The sequence below is a fragment of the Lissotriton helveticus genome, chromosome 5_1, assembly GCF_964261635.1.
Source record: "Lissotriton helveticus chromosome 5_1, aLisHel1.1, whole genome shotgun sequence".
Classification (NCBI taxonomy): Eukaryota; Metazoa; Chordata; class Amphibia; order Caudata; family Salamandridae; genus Lissotriton; species Lissotriton helveticus.
Window position 1 is genome coordinate 50,424,486 of NC_136065.1, and position 22,869 is coordinate 50,447,354.

Sequence of the window (22,869 nt, forward strand, 5' to 3'; positions counted from 1 at the left end):
TTATTTTTGAAACATTATGACAATGTGATATTCATAAGATATTTCTGTTCATATGGTCATAAATAGTTTATATGTTTACCCTATCACATTTATGATTATTATACTTTTGTATAGCCCTTCAATTATTGGCATGGTTTGTTGAAGTAAATGACATAAAGTTATCTGTCACTATAGTAGTTAGGGTGTTTGTAAAATAGTAATAAATTCAATGTAGATTATAAAAATGCTTCAAATATATGTAAGAAACAAAATGTTAATGATGAAAACCTCAAATTTCATTTGGAAATTCTTTCTTTAGATGTACTATAATTTGGAAAATATTTTCCTAGATATGTCTGCTCAAATAGCAAACAAATGATTTTTGAACTTGAAAATCGTCATTTATGAATATTTTTAAGATGGAGTCGAAGAGTCTAAATTGAGTAAAAACCCTTGGTGTGTGTCTTAGTGTTTGGTGTTGCGGTGCAGAGTGGGACTTGCTTTTCACACTTTGTAGGGGACTTATGGTTTTGTGTAAAGGAAACACAGTTCAGCTAATAGCCCCTGTACATCACAAAATAGAGTTCTCAACTTTATCAAATGCAAATAATGCACGACAAGCAGTAACAATATACAGACAAGTTTTTTAACATACGTACTCTTACGGTAGATGTGTCCTTGCCCTCACCCTTGTTTCAAAGCAATTTCACATACCTTTTTCTTTCTGAAGAGTGTCTGAAAAAAGAATGAAAAATGTATTACTTGTGCAGATTAAATACTTCATTGCTAAAAATGTAAAAGGCAAACTTTCAAGAGTCGTTCCATGCTTATGGCAACTGTGGTCGGGTGAAATTCTCACAATTCAAGCTATTCACAAAAATTGTTAAAAATGATGAGATTGAAAATGCCCACCACAATGAGCATTCAACAGTCAGGATTGAACAGAACAGATGTATCTGCATTTGGAACATTGCAAGACCTACAACCATGTGCACCATCTTAGAGGCTGTGTAAAACCTTTGTGCCTTCGCCCACATTTAGCTTACATGAGGCCTTCATAATGTGATGCAGATAAGATATTTTTAAATAATGTCTCATATTACTACTTTAAATCATAAGCATTGGACCATCCCATCATCATAGGTCTGTCTCTGCCTCACTCTTTTATTTGTTTCTTATTTATGCCATAACCATAGGTAATGCTTATGTCCACTCACATTGGCAGCAATAAGGTATAACCTGTGGGCCAAGCCTACATTGCTCAGATGTGTCCGTTGTGGAATTCTGGAATATTTCAGAAGCTTGTCATCATCAACAAACCACTTTATTCGATTAAGTTAAAACCATAAAAGTACAGACACAAAAATACAAACATATATGTGCAAAAGTACAAAATACAGTGTCAACAATATAATGCAATCTGGCAGTAACAGTCTATGTACAAAAGACATGATACAGTACTAATCAGGTAAAGTGCATTCCAGGGCAAAAGTGACAGTGCATCCAAGAAATTTGATATGGACCTCATTAAAAATATCAATCATTAAAAAAAAAAATTTTTTAAAGATAAAAGCAAATGCTCTAAAACCTCAATAATTATGGGCTATCCTTGCGGCTATTTCTTGACCTAACAGCTGCCATAAGGAAACTGGCTATATAGAAGATCTCCTTTGGGTCATTTAGTAGCTGTAAATATAATAAGGCTGGCTTTACTTGGATAAAACCCTTTCTTTTTAGTAATGGGAAAAGAAACCTCTTTCTGATGTCACTATACAAGTCGCAGAACATTATTAGGTGCATTGTATCCTGGACTGAAAAGTTGTCACAGGTGCATGGCCCTAACTCGTTCAGTCTGCACCACCCCTTGGAAATAAGAAGCTTTTCAATGAAGAAAAGGAAATGGATGCTGTTCACCTGCCTACCCTTGTACTACTCCTACACTAAGAATTTATTATTATTACTTGAATTGAAAAGAAATGCTAAAATTAAAGTCAGTATAAAAATGGAAATCTTCAGCTACTCGGTATCAGGGTAGCTAAGTAATACAGCAGCATTATATAATTCTGAAAGGAAGAAGTCCGATTGGGTTTTCTGATTATGCCATTCAAGAGACGGGGGAATGACAAATCATTGCAATGTCTGATATTTTCAGGGATACAGTCGAACTCCAACCCCCTTTTCATTGATGAGTAACACACTCAAAACCACTAAGAAACAGGACATGTATTTAAAAATATTTATTTTAAACTTATAACTCAATACATAAACTCTGAATGTTAACAATACAGACTATAAAAAGTAGTAAATACTGTCATGGTGAGCTGAAACAGCAGGAACAATTCTAACATGGATTTTGAGTCCTTATCACCCTAACTACCTCTTGCTTTTTTGAGGTGATATGCTAAATTTGCTAGAGCAGGAAAGAGTGAGTCTCTTCTTGAGTTTCTAAGATGGTTCACACAGCATGGCTTTGTTATGGAATAGCAAGTTAGCTATTTCCTTTCACAGCCTAGCAACTTGTGCAAGGCTGGAACATAAACAGTGACCAGATTAAGGCAACTTATCCCCAGTGAGACCTCCAATTGAGATTTGTGCTGCAATCCTGCATTACTTTTGCTTCGAAGGCCAATAGGTGAATTTCAGATATTCGTGATATCATATATATGGTCATAAAAGACTCTACAAACATTGTTAATAAAAATGCAAGCTAAGCAAATTATTTTGACTTTCACAATTGATGTTAAGTGAAAAAGGAATGGTGAATGGTTAAAAAATAAAAAGGTAATAGCTGCCCTTTGGCACAATTTTCTTCATTTTATCTCCCAAAAGTAGGGAACAGTCTCTTATTTTTGCACTAGAAGGTATTTATGCATTTCTACTTTTTCCGATTCAATGATGATGATGTCATGAAACATTCATGAAATCCAAGTGTTAATGCCAGTTGATGGTAAGTACTTGGTTGAATGACATAGGAATGGCCTATAAATTGACCTTTTACTCTTGATTCAGTAATAACTAATGGGGTGGAAGTGCATATGCAGTGGAACAGATCATCAATGTCCAGAAAACCCAGCCAATCTGTATGTCTCCTCCTTTGAAAAAAAGGTTATCTACAATAACAACCCTTTTATAAATAATTTGAAGAAATATATAAGATACATTGATGATGCCTTTTTGATTTGGCATGGTTCCGTGGATGAATTTATGGATTTCGATCTGTGGTTGAATAGATACAACAATAACTTTCAATTTACTATTGACTACCTTAACCAGTCAATAAGCTTTCTTAATTTAAATATTAGTTATGACTCAGAATCTTTATCACTTAGTCTATATACAAAACCTACAGCTGGGAACACACTTTTGAAATACACGAGTTATCATCTTCGTAATCTGAAAGATAATCTCTCTTTTGGTCAGTTTTTGTGGATCAAACACAACTATATCTAAAGGAAAGACTATTTCAAAAAGGCTAAAAATCCTCAAGTCCAAATTGGTTTTGAGGGGTTATCCTTACCTTTTTGTGAAACGCTCATTCAAATGCGCCTGGTACTATGATCGTGATGCCTTGCTCAAAGTAAAAGAACATCAGGGATCTGATCAAAGAGACTAACTTGTGTGACCACATTTGGAACAGAATCCAACAGAATAAAAAAGAGTATAATGAAAAATTGGCATTTAATACAGAAAGTGAACACACAGAGAGATAAACAATTGTTTGCATTTTAAAAATCTAAGAGATCATCTGGTCAGGGCTTACAACAATTGTGAACCTAATTCATTACAACAGCTTTGGGGCTTGACACCTGTAGTGGGTCATTATCCGAGTGGCCATTGTACAGCTTGGCTACCACATCAGTAGTAAAAATATGTATTATCAATGATAAAAAGTGGATTTTGAAACATCATTCAAACTGTCTGTCAAAGAATGTAATGTATTGCATTGAATGTCTGTGTTCACTGTACTACATGGAAAAAACAAGAGAAGAAGTTAAGAAACATATAATTCAACACCAGTCGCGTGTACGTTGTAAAATAATTACTGCATCCCTAGTTGAACATTACATGAGTATGGCTCCGGCCCGAATGAGATGAAATCGTTTGTACTAAAGGTGGTTAAATGTTCTAGACGTAGATGTGATATTGATCGCCAGCTCACACTGAAGGAAAACAGGTGGATCTGGTCAGCTAAAACTGTGGAGAAAGGACTTACAGCCTGATTCATGAAGCGAAATAGCGCCCGCAATGGCTGCGAAAACGCAATTGCGGGTGCAAAACACGGAATCGGCATTCAAGTACGAAATAGCGAAATCGCTAAAAAATAATAGCGACCGGAATAGCGATTACGCTGTAAAAGTCGCAGACTCCGGGAAGTCGAGCATTAGCGAAAATGAAATAGCGACCAACCACGGAATCTGCGAATTGGATAGCGAAACGCAATATTGACTCAATCGGCATTCATGAAAGAAATACATTAGCGAAAAAGCGCTAAATCGCACATTAGCGCGGCGCAATTTAAGGACAACTCAAAGCAGGTGGTAACCATAAAAGCCATGATTAACCAAATTTTGAAAAACTGTTAGCCAATCACCAACAGGTCCAGGCCTGACCAATCACACATAAGGACATTCAGCAGCAGCAATAGGCGTTCCACAATGCCTGGGATGTACATGGTGGTGAGGCGGCGAAGGCTACAGCGAGCAGCACGGAGGAGACGCATGAGGCAGGCACGGATTTACCGGCAGCGGGTCACCTTGCTGGGGCAAACCAGAGAACAGATTTATGCTAAATACAGGCTGAATGGGGAAATGATCACCTGGCTGATACAAGAACTCGACCCCATCATGCAGCACCCAACAAGGCGAAACAATTCCGTGCCCACACATGTGCAGGTATTGTGCAGCCTGCACCTCCTGGCATCCGGCAGTTTCCAGGGCATAGTAGCCGCTGCTGGGGGGATTTCCCAGCCCACCATGTCACGCTGCCTCCACACTTTTGTTGACGCCATGCTCACCCAGCTCCACCGGCACATCACATTTCCCACGAGCCAACAGGATTTGGACCTCACAAAACTTCAATTTTATAATGTTGCCCATTTTCCCCATGTCCTTGGCTGCATAGACTGTACCCACGTCGCCATCTGCCCACCAGCTGCCACGGAGTATATGTACCGCAACAGGAAGTCGTACCACTCCCTCAACATACAGATGGTCTGCAATGCCAAGACCATCATCACTGACATTGTGGCCCAGTACCCAGGGAGTACCCATGACTCCTTTATCTTCAGGCACAGCGGACTCCACACACGACTGATCAGGGGAGAGTTTGGGGAAGGACACCTACTTGGTAAGTACACTTTGTCGACAATGTCACATTGCTATGAAGTAACTGCGCTGCACAGGCAATCAACATCTGCATCCTCTCATTCAGGTGACAGTGGCTACGCCCTACGGGAATACCTCCTGACCCCTTACCTCAACCCTGCCACACATCAGCAACGCCGCTACAATGTTGCGCACATCCGGACAAGGAACTGTATTGAAAGGACATTTGGCCTGCTCAAGAGCAGGTTCCGTATACTGCACAAGACAGGTGGGGCCATGTATTACAGTCCTGCAGCGTGCTGCCGCATTGTGGCTGTCTGTGCAATGCTTCATAACATTGCAACCAAGCGCCGGATACCAGTTGACATCTCAGGCAGTGAATCTGAGGGGGACGACCGGCCACCAGCACATGCGCACCATGCACGCGGGGAGAACCCAGCTGAAGGCCACAGACGTCGCAACCACATCACAGCTAACAATTTCTAGCCCACCCCCTTCCCCCACCCCACATATCACAATTGCATGCAAACTGTAATGATTACACAAGGCGTATGTGTGCACCAAAATAAATGTATTTGTTTGAATCACAAAAAAATAAATGGGTCTTCGTAACAACTATATACAAAAAGCAGTATTCATGCATACTGCATGAGACGCTCCATTGCAGGCTTAAGTTCAGCCTGCGCCTGTGTCCCTGTCACAATGTCATTGGCGTCTCCGGCGCACCATTCCCATGCGCCTGGGAGCCTCTTCCTCTTCCTGGGCAGCTGGAGGTGGGGCAGCCCTTGCGCTGCGCCTAGGTGGGGGGGCCTGCGTGGCAGAGTGGCTGCTGACACTAGAGGCACCCTCACTAGCATCATCACCCCCCACAATTGCCGGAATCACAGGTGCGTGCAGTGCGGTGACCGCGGTTGTCAAATGCTCCAGCACCCGGGTAATATCCTCGCAGCACTGGACGAGTTGGTGCTGCTGGGTTAAGGAGCGGCGCGCAAGCAGGGCGGTGGCATTTGCCGAGGCATAATTGGAGCGGCTGTTGGTGGACAGCCGGCTCAGCAACTGGTGGTGGCGCCTGCTAGCAACACTTCGGTGCTTCACCAGCGCAGCAGTGTTGTGTTCCATTGCCGTCGTCATGCGGTCAATGGCCGCCGTCATGCGGTCCACCCTGTCGCCCACTCCCGCAACATTGCGGCCGATCTTCTGCAGCTGGAGCTGGATGGCTCCCTGCTGCTGCGACTGGCGCTGGTGTAAACGCAGCATGCGCCGCTCCACACTCATGCATGCGTGGAAGTGGCCATTGCCCCTCCTGGTGGTCGGCCGCTGTGTAGCCGATGTGGCTGGCCCAGATGGTGGTGGACGAGCTGCAGGTCTTGCAGCAGCTGGTGTTGCAGGTGCGGCAGGTGTGGTGGGTGGCCTGGCCTTGGCAGCCGGTGGGCCTGAGGCGGATGCAGCAGGCAAGGTGGGTGGCCTGGCCTTGGCAGCCGGTGGGCCTGAGGCGGATGCAGCAGGCAAGGTGGGTGGCCTGGCCTTGGCAGCCGGTGGGCCTGAGGCGGATGCAGCAGGCAAGGTGGGTGGCCTGGCCTTGGCAGCCGGTGGGCCTGAGGCGGATGCAGCAGGCAAGGTGGGTGGCCTGGCCTTGGCAGCCGGTGGGCCTGAGGCGGATGCTGCAGGCAAGGTGGGTGGCCTGGCTGCTGGTGTTGGCGCTGGCGCAGGGGCTGGTGGCTGGGTGGCAGGTAGGGATTCCTCCTCCTGGGCCTCCTCGTCGATCAGCAGCCTCTCACTGTCGCTGCTGTCTCCTGCACCTGTGAGGGTAAGTGGATACTCATTAGGTGCATGTGACTGACAGACGTGCAGATGTTACATGCATGCTGGGTGTCATTCCCTGGGTGGCTGTGTATTTGCGCACTTTGTAACCTTTCGGGCCGCATTGTGGTAGTACTACATTGTGGACATACTACGTCTCCCACAATGCTTCAGGGCATTTCCTGATGCACGGCATGACTAAGGGCCAATGAGTGAGCCTATTTGGTCATGGGCGGTCATAGGGACAGGGTCGCAGTCGCATGCCACTTACCTTGGGTGTCTTGGGTGGGGCGGGAGGAGTCCAGAGGGGTGACGCCAACACACGCCTCCCTCTCCAACGTGTCCTCTACCCGGTCCTCCAGGGGGGTGTTGGGTGGGACAGTCGGGCCACCTCCTCCGGTGCCTGATGCCTCACCAAGGCGCTCCGCAACCCTCTCCTTGGCACGCCCTCGGAGGTCGTACCACCGCTTTTTTAATTCCTCCAGGGACCTGTCCGCAACTCCCACAGAGTTCACACTTGCGGCAATCCCCACCCAGATCCTCCTCTTCTCCTGCTCGGGGACCCTCCGGGAGTTTGCACCGAACAGCTGGTCGTGGTTGGCCACCACACCCTCTATGAGGTTCTCCAGCTCCTGTTCAGAAAATTTCAATTTGCGCTTTCGGCCAGCGCTGTTGCTGGGTCCGGGCTGCGGGTCGTCTGACATAGCGGTCGCTATTTCGGCGGGGTCGGGATGCGCAAACGGCGGGTTGGTGGCAGCTTTCCGTCGTGGACAGTCGACTGTTAGCGTCACTGTGGTGTTTGGGGGTGGGATTTGGCTGCTTCCTGGTTGTGATGTCATCACGGTGCTCGGAATGCGTCTTCCCGTTTTCCTGATCCCGCGAGAATGCGACTCGCAATCCCGTGCAATCGGGATTGCGAGCGCAATCTCGTGCGATCGGGATTGCGAGTCGCAATCCCGATCGCAGGTAGCCGGAAATAGCGATTATTCTGCGTTTTTTGTGGGTCGCTAACGGCTTTAGCGCCCGCATGCGAGTCGCTATTTTTTCTCAGAAAAGTACATGAATGCCGTTTTGCGTTTCCTCAATAGCGAGTCGCTATTGATCGCTATTAGGGACACGCAAAACGGCCCGTACATGAATCAGGCTGTTAGTTTATATGTTGAATGGCAGACAATTACCGCTTTATAACTTAATGGTATTGTGGCAGTATTGAGGAACCTTATCTGAATTGGTGAGTACCTTAATGTGCCCTTGTGCTTTTTTGTTTTCCACTAGCATGTATGTTCAGGCCATTGAGAAAAATATCTCCTTATATGAGATCTGGAGCTCTTGTTGTGTATGTTTAGTTTTAGTTTCATTTATCATTATTATTATTATTGTTTTAATATTGTTCTAATTGGATGTTCAGTGGGCCATTTATTGTCTGTAGTGATAAACTGTGAATTATATCTTTGGTCCCAAGTCAAAATGGCCACCATTTTTAGTTCCGCTACGGTGTGTCTGTGAAGATTTGTTGCTGCTTTGATTATAGATGCAGTACTTTTTTGGAATCTCGGTATTAACAGTAACTGTTGGGAGTTTTGTGTGAACATAGCTTTTTGGGAGACCACCACACACTGGTTTGGTATATTACGCTGGTAATATCAAGATGGCGGACTCTTTTGTGCCGCCTGGGCACAAGACCTACTAATTGTGCACGTTAGCTCAGTCGATTAATATTGGACTTGTAGAAGCACAATGTGTGCTGATCATATAAAGTAGTTGGACGCCGTAAGCCATTTGTGGTTTGAAGTAAATCGAGTAAGTACATACCGCCCTAGATGCCAACTATGCCAGTTATTTAAAACCTGTCTTTGATTGCATTACATCTAACTAGCAGCATGTGGTCACTTCATGTTTGTTGTTATAAATTGTAGAAGAGATGACTGTAATTTCCTTGAAGTCGGGTAAGGACACAGGGCCAGATTCACAGAACTAACTTAAGACAAAAATCTAAACTTACTACTTTTGGTATTCACAGAAGTTAGGATTTTGTCTTAAGTTTGTCTTAAGACAAATTTAAGACAAAATCCTAACATCTGTGAATACCAAAAGTAGTAAGTGTAGGATTTTGTCTTAAGTTAGTTCTGTGAATCGGGCCCATAGAGTCAATAATTTTCCGTGAGTCTTTCTAGCACATTCTGTGGCAGTTCAATTTGACTGATTGTAGTTCTTCTGTTTTTCTTTTGTTGTTTTTGTTTATTATTGGAGTCTCATTGAATCTTTATGAGAAGGCAGCAAGGTATACTGTTTCAAAATATTTTTTGGGTATGATGTACTAGGTCAAACTTGCTCTATGTGGTGTTTAACACGAATAGACACTCATGATGTTTGTTTTTGTTTCTTTAGAATATGCTGGTAGTATCATGGATACACGGTTTGGTATGATGGTCAATGGTGGTTCTTTTTGTGAGCAGCTGATACATTAGATCATGGATGTATTGATTATTTTCTTTTGTTAGTATTTTCAGAAGTCATCATCTTTTGTGCAACGCTGAGTCCTGAGAAGAGTCTTGCGGACCAGTATGGCCTTGACAGACTGAGACGTCGACAAAACAACCTTATTTCTTTTGAATATCATTATGTGAACATTCTCTATCTGATGTAAATATTCGATGTTTGGAGTATATGGGCTTTTATATTTCCTGTCCATATTATTTTGGAAAAAGGGTGATTACACTTCCTGCTATCCCATTACAATATTGAGAAACTCAATGAGATTGATTTGGTAGTGGCAGTGTTGCGACATATATATTTGTCTTATTTGTATATTGTGTATATATTGTCTATAATTATGGGTGTTTTGTAAAATGAATGAAATATAATATGAATGAAGTAAATACATTTATATTTGAATACATCCTTGAATGTAATCTTCCTTCTTTAAAGGTTTGGATCACATCATTGACCTTGAGAAAAATCAATCTTGGTTGTGATATAAACAATTCCTCAAGGGATATTTTGTATATAAAATTATATTTTACACAATTCCTTGGTTATGATTGGGTTGCCCTATTTTGTTAATATAGTGAGTCCATGCTCATGCGCTTTGGGATATATAGGTAAGGCGGGATCTGAATTTAGGGTAAGGTTCTGTAAACAGAAATTGGCTAAACACAGTAATAAGATCCCTGCCCCTCTAGTACAACATTGTACGCAACTTGAACATTCTGAAAATTGCTTCAAATGAACTATTTTGGAGGCGATCCATCAGATTACAGGATGTGAAGACAACAGATATCACAAGGAAAGAGAAGTGTAGAGGATGTTTACTTTGGGGACACACAAGGAAGGCATCAATTAGAAGCCGCAGCCCATGCAGGGAAGAGCAGTGGGGTGGTGTGGTCGGGTGGGGGGGGTATTTCGACAGATGCAGACGATTCCTTTATTAGACCAGCAGTTGGTTTCCTGGGCAATCTTTGAAAGCATTACCTCAATGAGCTCCTGATTCAAACCTTGTCTTAATAAACAATACCAATTACCAGTTCTGCTTAAATTCAACTCTTGTGCCGCTTTCAAAATTATTCTTTCCCTCTCATTGATTATTTTATACTTATTCGTAAGGAAACAAATTGTCTGTCCAAAACTTAACCAGAGATTTCCACTCTGAAGTGCACAATGTGATACAAATACCTCCCATGATATAAGAATGGTACCGTTGTAGAAATCTCCAAGTTTACGGAATCCTAGCCTATTATAGGACTGCAATGCATTCTGTGAAACCTGGAGACCCCACAACTCACAGTCTTTAAGGGGAGTAAATGTGTGGCACAGTGGAATATCGTAAGCTTTATGGATCCGTTGATTGTGGTTAGCCATAGTGTTCACCACTATATACCTTGTTCTTTTGGGTAGCTTTGCAGTACGCAGAAATGCTGGTAACTTAATTTCAGTTTCTGCCAGCATCAGATTAAAAAACAATGTTGTCAAATTTCGAGGTAGGAGCCATCAGCTACATTAATAAGCTCATCAATGCAGCTTGATAATAGATAGATAAATGAGGCAAGGCAAGTCCTCCCTGCTCCCATTCTACCTGGAGAATAGAAGCTTTTTCTGGGGCTTTTTTTTGTCCATACAACCTGCCATAGAGTTTTGTCTACTTCGTTAAAATAAGAAATCAGTATTTTTAAGGGGAGATTTAAAAAACAGAATATCAGCAGAGGAAGAATTGACATCTTCACTAAAGAGACTCGGCCTACTATTGTCAGAGGTAATAGCAACACTTTTTCTAAACATTTTAAATTTTATTGAGCGTTTTTATGTAGTTTAATTGAAACAGTTGAGAGAGATATGCATTGAAAAATAAGCCCAGATATCTAATAGGTCTTAATGGGCGATTTATTATTATTTTTTTAACTTTATATGTCAATTTCTGGAGAAAAAAAAACAGATGCAGTACAACATCACTTGATAAGTCATGAGCTCCGAAATATGACACCGCGCAGGGTGTAATAGCATTCCCAAAAACAGCCATGCACAAAAACAGTGGGTGGTGAAGAGGCAGCCGGCATTCCGATCAGACGATGATGTGGTGGCACTATGCCAACGAATTGTCCTCTCCACTGGGCATGACCAGAAGCCCGGTGGGAGCTCCAGAATCAAAGGTGCAGCTTTGACCAGAAAGGGAATGGGCAGAAGTCAGGCAGCTGCCAGCACCAGCGGCCGCCGTGGGCCAGGGGCCGGCAGGGAACGCGAGAGCGACAACAGCGAGGGGAAAGAGCAGGCAGCGCATGCATGGGGTGGGAACAAAGGGGGAGATCAGGTATTGGCCGCCTCCGCGGCCGCCGCGGACCCAGGGCAGGCGGGGAGCACAGGTGATACAGTACCACTCGAGGAGGATCGGGCGAGTAGATAGGCAACCAGGGGACCCCAAATGTCAACAGGATGCGATTTAGCAGGCATAAGATCCCAAAATTCGGAAAGGAGCATTTGACAACGGGATACATCTGCAAGCCAGTCCGCAGCAACCGGGGCGGGCCGGCGGCCCCAGCACATCGCAGCCCTGCATCTCGCCAGCAGCAGGAGCATAGCTATGAGCCGACGGGATGCGCCTGGACACGGCTTGACAAATCCGAGGAGACATAGGAGGGGGTCAGGGCCCACAGCGGTGCCTGAGATTTCAGATGTTGTAGAGCAAACCTCTATCCAAAACCTCTGCACCCTCGGGCAGAGCCAGGACAAGTGAGCGAAGTCAGCAGCTGGCGCCGAGCATCGCCTGCAGGAGTCCTCCGGACTCAGTCCCAAGAGATGAAGAAACGCTGGAGTGCGATAGAACCTATGCAAGAACTTGAAGTGAATCAGGCGGAGCCGGTAATTCGGGGAGAGCTTGATCTGATTGCAGCAGTGTGACCAGTCTGCATCAGAGATGTCCATGCCGAGGTCTGTGCTCCACGCATCCCTCGCCCGGGTTGATGAGATGGGGAGGCTCCCAGCGCGAAGGAATGTAATCTGTGACAAGCTTACGCGGGGACTCCGAAGTATATACGAAGTCCAGTGCCGGGAAGGTGGGTGGAGGGCTCGGGAAGGTCGGGTGCAATTTCCGACAGGTGGCACGCAGTTGATAGAATAGAGGCGTATCCATCAAGGAGGGGGACTCAGGGAGGGTGTAAAAGGAATCATTCGGATACAGATCCGCCATGGTCTTTAGTCCACGAGATGTCGTGTGGTGAGACATGCTGGACGCCTGCAAGGGCGGAAAGGCTGGTGATTGATGATGGGCATGGCGTTAGCGGATAGAAGGGAAAGCCCTAACAGACGGCAAAGGTATAGCCATGCCCAGCGCAGCGTCTCAACGGTGTTTATCTCCGCCCGGGGGCGAACCGCAGGAGCGAAAAGTGCCGTGGATAGAGGCCAGGGGGAGGCGACATCAAGCTCCACTGCCAACGTGGGGCTGGTAAGGGATAGGATGCAACCAAACATGGAGGAAACTAGCCTGCACACAAAGAGCGTACAGTTTAAAATCCGGAGCGCCCAGCCCGCCCGCCGACACAGGCAAAGTGAGAACATCGTAAGCGATCCTGGGTTGTCGCCCGGCCCAGACCAGCGACACAATTAGTGACCGAAGAGGGCGAAAGAAATAGGAAGTGAGAGGAATAAGTATGTTAGAAAAGAGGTAAAGGAATTTGGGGAGTACCACCATCTTGGCTATGGCTACACGGCCTACCAGGGAGAGTGGGAGCCGGCTCCATTGGGGGACCCTAGACTCTAGCCAATCCATCGCCCGGCCAAAGTTGGAGAGCCAAAGCTCGTCCGGGTCCCTGCTCAGCCAAATCCCCAGATAGTTTGTGGGGCCAGCCGCTCATTCAAAAGGGTAATCTGACCCAAATGAGTGAGTGGCGTCAGTCAGGGGAAGGAGCACTGATTTGTTCCAATTAATCTGCACGCCCGATAGGCCGCCGAACCGGATCACCTCCCACACCAAGGGACTAAGATTGTCTTGAGGGTGCCGAACATAAAGAGTAACGTCGTCGGCATACATGAAGACCATAAGGGAGCGAGATGAAAAACCGATACCCCTGTGAGTATGGTGCTGCCAGGGGTTCCATTGCGTTAGCTAAAACCATGGGTGAGAACGGACACCACGGCCTGGTACCGCGCGAGATGGCGATGGGATCCAACATCAGTCCATTTACCCGAAGTCGAGCCGTCGGAGCAGTGTAGAGTAAACTAATATTCTGCAGACAGTGGGCACTGAAACCCATTCGGGATAGGATGTAAAAAAGAAAGGGCCATTCCAGGGTGTCGAATGCTTTTGTGGCGTCGAGCAACGCCACTATAGCCGGAAGGTCGGGGTTAATTTGGTGCAGTACAGAAAAGATGGTACGAAGATTATGTGAGGTGGCCCTGCCCGGAATGAAGCCTGATTGATCGGGCAGATCAATGGTGGGCGTCAGTAATAGAAGACGGGAGGCAATCAGTTTTGCAAAGATCTTGTCGTCAATGTTAAAGAGGGAGAGGGGGCGGTAGGAGTCGCAGCGATCAGCAGGTTTTCAGGCTTGAGAAGGAGGGTCAGCGAGGCCTCACGGAGAGACGGTGGGAACACACCCATATTGAAGGATTCATTGAACATTGCGGTGAGATGCGGGACCAAGAGAGCGGCGAACGCTTTATAAAAGGCTGCGGGCAAACCATCCAGGCCAGGTGCCTTGTCGCTGGGGAGGCTGCTAATTGCTGCCAGGATCTCCTCCCTCGAGAAAGGCTCATCGAGAAACTTTCGACGGCAGTCCGCTAGCCAAACCAATTCTATAGATTCGAAGTATTGGTCAAAATCCGCCGAGGAGGGGGAAGAGCCCGCGGAGTCTAGGTTGGAACAAAACTTAGCAAACCGGGTCCTGATTTCCTCCGAGGACGTGGTGCAATCCGGGCCACCGTCACTGAGGGCGGTAATGTACGAAGCTGCTCGCGGGGGCTGCAAAAGGTTGGCGAGAGTGCGCCCAGGATGATCCCCGTCCCTGAATCAGCGGGCACGGCCCTCTCTACCCAAAAAAGACAGCTCACTACCCGCCTCATCAGAGAATTTGAAGTGTTTTTGGCGCAAATGCGCAAGCGTTTCAGGGCTGCGACTGAGCAGCAGAGCGGCGTCCAAGTCAATGATCTCACCCTCCAGACGAGCAAGCGCAGAATGAATAGACCTAAGGATGCCCGATTGCTTGGAAATCAGTTCAACACGAATCTCCCAGAGGGTAGAGGCAGAGTCGACCGATCCCACTTTGAGCTAAAAAAAGGTAGTGATGGAGGACTGAATTTCGTCACAGAATACCGCGTCTCTAAGGGCATTCGGGGAAAGACGCCAGGAGAAAGGCCGACGCTGAGAACCAGGTGGCCGAAGGATGAGCTGGACCGGCGCGGGATTGGAAAGGGTGCGAGCAATAGGAGTGGCATCAACCGTCCAGGACAGTACGTCTGGTGAGGCGACCCAGAAGTCTATTCTCGACCAGCAGCCCCGCACCCCGTGATACAAGTACCCTGCCTGGCGTCCGGGCTCAGATGGCGCCAAATATCTGAGAGCGCATTATCGGCAAGGAGAGCGGAGGCGGCCTGCGGGCTAGCCCGGGAGACGCCCGACCTGTCCAGCGCAGCGGGTAACAATAAAATCCCCACCCCAGATAACTGCAGCAGGACCGCAAGAGGAAATCAAGTGCCAGATGTGGTGGAAAAAGTCGGGGTCGTCAGAGTTCGGGCCATACACTGCGGTGATGGTAACCGGTTGCGCTAGCAGGAGGCCATGTAAGATCACATATCTACCCACAGGGTCTATGCAGGCCTTAGAGGTTTGCCAAGGAAGGCCGCGGCGCAGCAAAATGGAGACGCCTCTGGCGTATGAGGAGTACATTGAGGAGTGGGTCTCTCCCCAGTAGCACGCCTGGAGCCAAGAAACTGAGCTGGGAAGGAAATGGGTTTCCTGCAATAGACAAACATCCACGCGGCGGCTCTGTAAATGAGCATGGGTTAGGCGGTCCTTACAATAGTCATTCAGGCCTCGGACTTTCTATGTCCAACACTTCAAATTAGCCATGAGGGGACGTAAAAAAGCAGACACCGCTTGGGGAGGAGCGCAGCAGGGAGACTAACCAGGCCGGGGCTGGGGACCGCGGAGCAAACTGGGGATCCAATTAAGGGAGCATGACAGCCTGCAGCCTGATGTAAAACAGGCCACTCCGGGGGAGGCATGGTCTCGCACTTGTGGAGCAGAGGACTAGGGCCGTAACAGGAGCGCCAGTGTGATGCTGCAGAGGGGTGAAAGGGGCCAAGCCAACGCCACGGCTATCGGGTGCTGGACCACATCGGGGAGCCACCCAAGCCAGACAGAAATGAGCAGAGTTGCAAGCGCAACATGGCATATATCATGGAGCATTCACAGCTAAACAGAGGCAACATAGAGACAATTAGACAGGTCGACCATCACACAAGGAAACAACCCCACCCCCAATCCCCTCCCCGCAACAATGCACTCACCGAAGAGAAAAGGGAGACGTAACCTCAAACATGGCATAGAGGGGGAGCAGAAGCACATCCGGTAACACAGAGCATCAATAAGCAAGCTGCGCGACAAAGCCTCAGTTCTATCAAGAGAACAAAACCACCAACCCGCCGATCAGAGATAACCCCAAACCTGGCATGCCAGGAGCGTCAGAGCGTGCATGAACACAGAGGAACAGTAAAAGAACAATGTAATGGAGTCACAAAGGCGACCAAAGAACAAGACCCCCCGCCCACCCCCCACAGTTCGCAGACCTAGGTCCGCACAGAACAGAACAAGCAGAAAAAACTCCTGTTTCCCCCCTCCACCGCCCACTTCAACCCTCCAATCAGGTTTAGAAACCCCCCCACCCCAGGGACCCCAAACTTGGACAGGGAAGCAGAACAAATGAGTTGGGAATCATCCCTGGTGGGGCATGGCAGTACTCGGCGAACACCCCCGCGGTAAAGCAGCTCGAGAAGGACAGCAGCCTATTAGCAAGCAAAGAGCTAGCAGTATGTCAACACTGCCCAGGCACCACAAACATAGGCAAAGGTAAAGTCTATCTGTGGCGGAGGAGATACAAAGAATGAAAAGGGCTGCGCCCGGCAACGACATAGCATCTGAGAGTACATTATACACAATGCAACAAAAAGGAGAGGTCCCAGGAGCAGCAGGAATGAAATAGAGATGGGGAAAGGCGAGGCCAAACCCCGGTCAGCAGAGGAGGAGCAAATAGCAATAGCGAAAATAAGGAGCATAATGTAGCCTGCAAAGCCCATCAGTCATTGTTACTCAGCTGGTTGGTGGCCTCGCATGAAGATGCGGCAGGAGAGTGTCTGGATTACTTGTCCAGGCGCTTGGCAAAAGCGAGGGCTTCCCTTGGGTCAGGGAAAATCAGTGTTTTAGTGCCTTGGCGAACTCTCAGTTTTGCCAGATAAGCTAGGGAGTAAGAAACCTTGTGCTTCTGGAGGATTTTCTTGGCTGGTAGGAATTCTCTTCTTGCAGCTTGCACTGACATGGTGTAGTCGGGATAGAAAGAAAGAGTGTTGCCCTGGTGGGTGATAGTGCCCCTGTCCCTGGCCGCCCGGAGGATGGCATCACGGTCGTGGAAATTCAATATTTTAGCCATGATGGGGCGTGGGGGCATGCCAGGACACGGGCGTGGCCCCAGCGAGCGATGTGCCCGCTCCACCACGAAGAAGGATGAGAGGACGTCACCAAACAGCTCTCTGAGGAGGTCCTCCATGTAGTCCTCCATCTTAGAGATATTTGTGGATTCCGGAAGACTCGTCAGGCGGAGGTTGCTCCGACGGGAGCGCGCCTCCAGGTCCTCGTTCTTCTCACGGATGATAGCCAGGATTTTGTCCATCTGGAGTAGCTTCTATCTGCCTGGGTGGCAGCGTCCTCAGCATCCGAGACCCTGGTTTCGACGTGAAGCAGACGATTGTCACACGAGTCCACCCGGGCTTTAACCGTGTTGAGGCGGGCTGAGAGCTGCTCTAGTTGAGAAGCGATGCCGGTAACCGCTGACTTCACCTCCAGCATAATCGCCTTGAGATCGTCATCCCGGCCCAGGGGAGCCTCTGGAACCCCTCCAGAATCCGTCATCTCAGGGCCCGCGCCATCCTGGCAGGAGGACCTGCGCAGGTCAAAGGCGATTTTGGGCTCCTTGGGATCCGACTTACCCATGGCGCGACCGAGCACCGTGGAGCCAATAGGCAACAGAAGAGGCGTCAGGGCTCAAGATGAGATAGAAAGCGCAGGGTGATCAGGATCGCAGCCAGGGGACCCAGGGAGCAGTCAAGGCCACCAAGCACCAGCACCCGCCACTCCGCGAATCCGCACAGTTGAGGAAGAGCAGAGCTAGACCGGCATGGCCAATCGCACAAAACCAGCTGTCTCAGGGGCCCCGGGGCGGCACCGGGGGCGCGGGGTGAAAGCACTGAAGATTGACTGATTGACCAGATAGGGCCAGGGATGGACCCCTGGAGAGCGTCAACACCGATCAGCGCAGGCCCAGCACCTAGGACGATAGCCACCAGACCAGGCAGGGCCACAGCAGGACTTCAGCGCCGGGCTCCACCACCAGAGGTGGCCCCAGAGCCACAACACCAGGGACGGGGACGATCACCACAGCACGAGGGACCCACTGGACACCCAAGCAGAAGGCGAAAGTAGATGAGGAGGCTCACAGGCAGAGATGAGTCCTGGCGGTGCTAGTTGCAGTGAGAAAGTCGCGTGACCAGTGAGCTGGGGCCCAAGCAGGTGAGTCACAGCGTCACCAAATAGGGCCTCCTCGTGAGATACGAGCCAGGGATAAGCTGCAGGCAGCAGTCAGAGGGGAGAGGATGCCGGCCGGTGCCCCCCAGCGCCGTACCGCCGATGCTGTGCCTCTGTGCCTCCCAGGAGGATTGAAGGACGTGTCGGAGGGCCTCACCCGGCGGGGCCCCGTAGCCGCCAGAGCAACTGCGCCGCCCCAGCCAGGAATCTGCCAGAAGCTCCAGCCGCTCACACACCATGATGGCAGGACCTCCAGCCCCACCCAACCGCAGCCCGCAGTGCCCAGAGTCCCGAGTCCCACGGAGGAAGTCGCGGATCAGGCGGGGCCTGGGACCACCGCTGCCGACTAGACAGGCCCGCGCCCAGGCCGGTACCAGGCCGCCGGGCAAAGCCGATGCTGGCACTAGGCCCCCAGACAGGCCGCGAACCCCCAGGAGCGGGACGGGCAGCAGGCAGCCCACAGCCCACCTCCAGCTGACCCCCCCCGGGGGGTGCCACTCACCAGAGGGCGATGGATGTCCCGCCGCGGGTGCCTCCTCAGCGCCGTGGCTCCCGACCAGGCGCCACGAAAGAGATGGCAGAGGACACAAGGCCCGGCTCCAGTCCAGCGGCCCTGTCCTCGGCCCTGGGAGCCCCGGAAGAAACAGGAACGGCGGCAGCAGGTTCCAGACGTCCCCACAATCATGTAGGCGGTACAGAAAGGCAGAAAATGTTACTCAGGCTGCAGGATTATGTCCGATGGAAAGCTTGGCCGGCAGAGCCCACTCAAGGTGTGGCCATCTTGCACCCGGCCAAGCCACGCCCCTAATGGCCGAATTTTTAACCATTAAGGAAGATCGACCTCTGGTGAATTAAAAAGGAGGAGCTCCATTTTGGACTGGTTGACCTTTTATTCCCCTAAATCTGTAAATGCTTGAATTTTCCCAAGCGCCAACTGGATATTTGCCTTATCTGAGTTCAGATATGAAATCATCTGCAAAGAGCTTAATTTTTGTCATCCCTGGTAGAGGAGCCAGAATTGATGTGTTCACTTGGATCTTTATTGCCAATGGCTCGATAAAGAGGGAAAATAAAAGGGGCGAAAGGGGACATCCCTGCCTGGTCCCCCGCATTATCCTTACTTTCCAGAATCAGATCATCAAGGCATAGAAGGATTTCAACATTTTAGAGCTTTAAGCAAGAAGCCACTAAGGTTCCTGATATTGATGCCCAAAAAACTATTTCCAAACTTGAACTGGGATAGATGAAATACTGTGTACAGTGACAGTAAAATACCACTTGAACAGTTCATAAAACATCCAATGCCACTATATTAATAGAATGACCATCACACTCCTCTTTTTCATTTTGGAGATTGTGTACACAAAAACAAATTAATATGAGCTAAGAAGAAGAAGCACAAGTTAATTACCTTCGGTAACAATATATCTGTAAGAAACATAAGTTAGTCATAGATTCCTTACCTCAGAATTACCATCAGGCATCAGACTGGATCCGGAAAGTTTTTTCGTCAGCAGTACCCCTGCACGTCGGAAGGTGGTGTTGATCAGCTCCGCGATCGTCGTTGGCATCGTGGTCGCCGAGATGGCGGCGTGGCAGCTACTTAGATGCCGCCCTTGTGCGCTGACATCAGTTCTGTGCATGACTTTCCACGTCAGTGGCTCTGAGCCATACAAGACAATGACCACTGGTGCACAATACTAGTGCCCGGAAAAGGAGAGACCTTAACCCTAGAAATCAGTTCGTAGAACGGGGAGGATGGGTGGGGCCGTAAGGAATCTATAACTAACTTATGTTTCTTACAGAAATATCGTTACCAAAGGTAAGTAACTTGTGCATCTGAAAGAAACATGTTAGTTATAGATTCCTTACCTTAGAATAGATACCCGAGCAATACCAACCCTGGAGGTGGGTCTGCGAACCAAGTTCACACCAGAAAGTCCTGGAGAACAGAACAGCCAAAGAAGCCGTCTCTCCGGACTTAGCTGTCCAGGCAGTAGTGTTTAGTGAACGTGTGCAGTGATGCCCACGTAGCTGCCTGACAGATGTCATTAAGGAGAACTCCACGTCCCAGAGCAGTGGTAGCTGCAGTAGCCCTGGTGGAATAGGCTCTTAACCCCACTGGAGGCTCCTTCTTAGCCAAAGAGAAACGAGCCTTGATGCACAAGACGACCCATCGAGAAATGGTCTGCTTGGGCACTGCCCGACCTTTCATGGCACCCGGGAAGACAATAAAGAGTATGTCATCCACCTGGAATTGTTTTGTGCGATCCAAGTAAAATGAAAGCGCACGTTTTGGATCCAGACAGTGGAGTCGCTCTTCTTCTTTTGAAGGGTGAAGAGGTTGACAGAAAGTGGGCAAAGTGATGGTTTGGCCAATGTGAAAAGAAGTGACCACCTTTGGTAGGAAGGAAAGACAGGTCCGAAGGACAACCTTGTCTGGATGAACAGCAGGAAAGGGAGGTTTTGAAGAGAGAGCCTGTAGCTCACTCACCCTGCGTACAAAGGTGATGGCCACCAGAAAGGCAGTTTTTAGTGTCAAAAGTCTAAAAGGACAGTTATGTAGCGGCTCAAAGGGAGCGCACATAAGGTAGGTAAGAACTAAGTTCAAGTCCCACTGAGGCATTACGAATGGGATAGGAGGAAAGAGATGAGTAATGCACTAAGAAAGTGATATACAACAGGGTACTTAAAAAGAGAAGGCTGATCAGTAAGCCTAAGAAAGGCTGAAATGGCCGAGAGGTAGCCCTTTAGGGTGTCCAAACTAAATGTTGTTACTAAGACCAGTCCCGAAATAGCTAGCTTTGTCCCATGTGATACGACTCAGAGTGCTCAATAACGTTTTTTTTGTGTTTTAAGAAAAAGGCTGTGGTCCCAACTATAGATAGTGAGGGGATCCAGTGCTTTAATTTTATTTCAGACTGTTCGTGGTAATTCTAAACCATGCTGACATGTTAACAAACAGGAAGCCATGTCCTGTCTTATTTATTTGTAGCATACTTTACGATTACCACTTCACAAGACGGGCGAGCAGTTCAGTATGTTCCTTTAAGAACGGTTGAAGTACGTCAGCTACGTGAGTCACGTGATCAGACTTCAGCCCTCTTTGCCTTCCGCTTTGCCCCCGTAGAGTCATCATTCGAGCGGCGGAAGCGAACGAAGTAGGTTGCGGGCGGGGAGCCATTACTTTCAAGTAAGTAGTGAGATAATGGTGCGCGTGAGACATAGTGGATACTTTGGCTATTGAGAGTGCAGTCTGCTTGATCACCACGCTGCTAACGCCATCTCTCAAACTATTTTACAGTGAAACAGTAGCGTGAAGAATACCCCCACCGCTAGCCCATGACGATAGCACTAGTAACCAGTGTTGTAAGTGAGCCAAGTCACTTTCCGTTTTCATTTTTACACTTTTAAAACTTTTGCAGCCTCCCAATCATTCTCCGCTCGGGGAAGTTTGGTTTTTATGTTTATGTTGTTTGTCTTCACAAGTGGGTCATTTTGCACTAAAGGGTCAGGAATTGATCACCCTGCTGACGCTCAAAAAAGTGCTTTGGCCGCATTGGCGTTATTTGAGCATTTTGCTGGCAACACTGAGCGGGCATAATTATTGACAATAGCGATGTCAAATAAGGCATATCGTGTCCACAATATGGGGCATAGGGTCCAATAATTGGACTATAAATTCATTGGGTGGATGCCATACATCTTACCACTTAAGGGTGAACCTAGGTGCTATAATGGAGAGTGCCTGTGATGCATGGGAACTAACTGTTCACAGAATAAGTAGTTGTAAAGCAAATAACTGTTTTGTATGTTCTTAACACTGTGATTTACCATTCCACAGGTTGTGGCCCCTGGAAATTCTAGGAGTGCCAACACGGGTATCACCGTGAGTTGTTGTTTTTAAATTTTGTTATATTTTTCACACAATATATCCGCACGGACAGGACACGCCTTAGGAGTGTGGACCACTGGGGATATTCACTTTCTGGTCCTGAAGAAAGCTGCATAAAATTGAAAAGACAGCTGAAACATGTCGACCTTCACCTTTGGAGATAGAAGGGGTCAATAAAATAGCCCCTAAGGTATCCAGCACACATTTTTATTGATACTACCTGACCTGTGAATAAAATTATTTTGGGTACAGCTAGTATTTTTTAACCTCACTATTCACTACACACTGAACAAACACGAAAAACCCTATTCACAACAACCAGCTCAGCTGTAAATCAGGCGTTGAAGCACACTGGAGGAACATTCGGTTCCTCCAGTGGGAACCCTATGATGAAGCATGTCACCACTAGGGTGAGTGAGGGTTCTTCTTACCAATAGGGTATATTTTTTGCCATGTGTGTAGCACTTTTTAGGTTCCTTGACAAACGTCTCCTCACTTATGGTTTGAGTTTTTCTAGGTTGCTTGGTGTAGTAATATGATTACAGCACCTTAGAGTCACTCTTTAGTTGTTGTTGTATACTTATCAGGGA

General features: G+C 47.9%; 1 protein-coding gene across 7 annotated transcripts in view; it reads right to left on the reverse strand.

Moving 5' to 3' along the window:
* The window catches only part of LOC144754122 (butyrophilin subfamily 3 member A3-like), a 600,119-nt gene that overhangs the window by 280,264 nt on the left and 296,986 nt on the right, over positions 1 to 22,869 (reverse strand). For all 7 annotated transcript variants that reach the window (XM_078641696.1, XM_078641692.1, XM_078641691.1 and 4 more), the window contains one exon: positions 694 to 714. In XM_078641696.1, the coding sequence (XP_078497822.1) occupies positions 694 to 714 (21 nt within the window). The remainder of the gene's footprint in view (positions 1 to 693; positions 715 to 22,869) is intronic.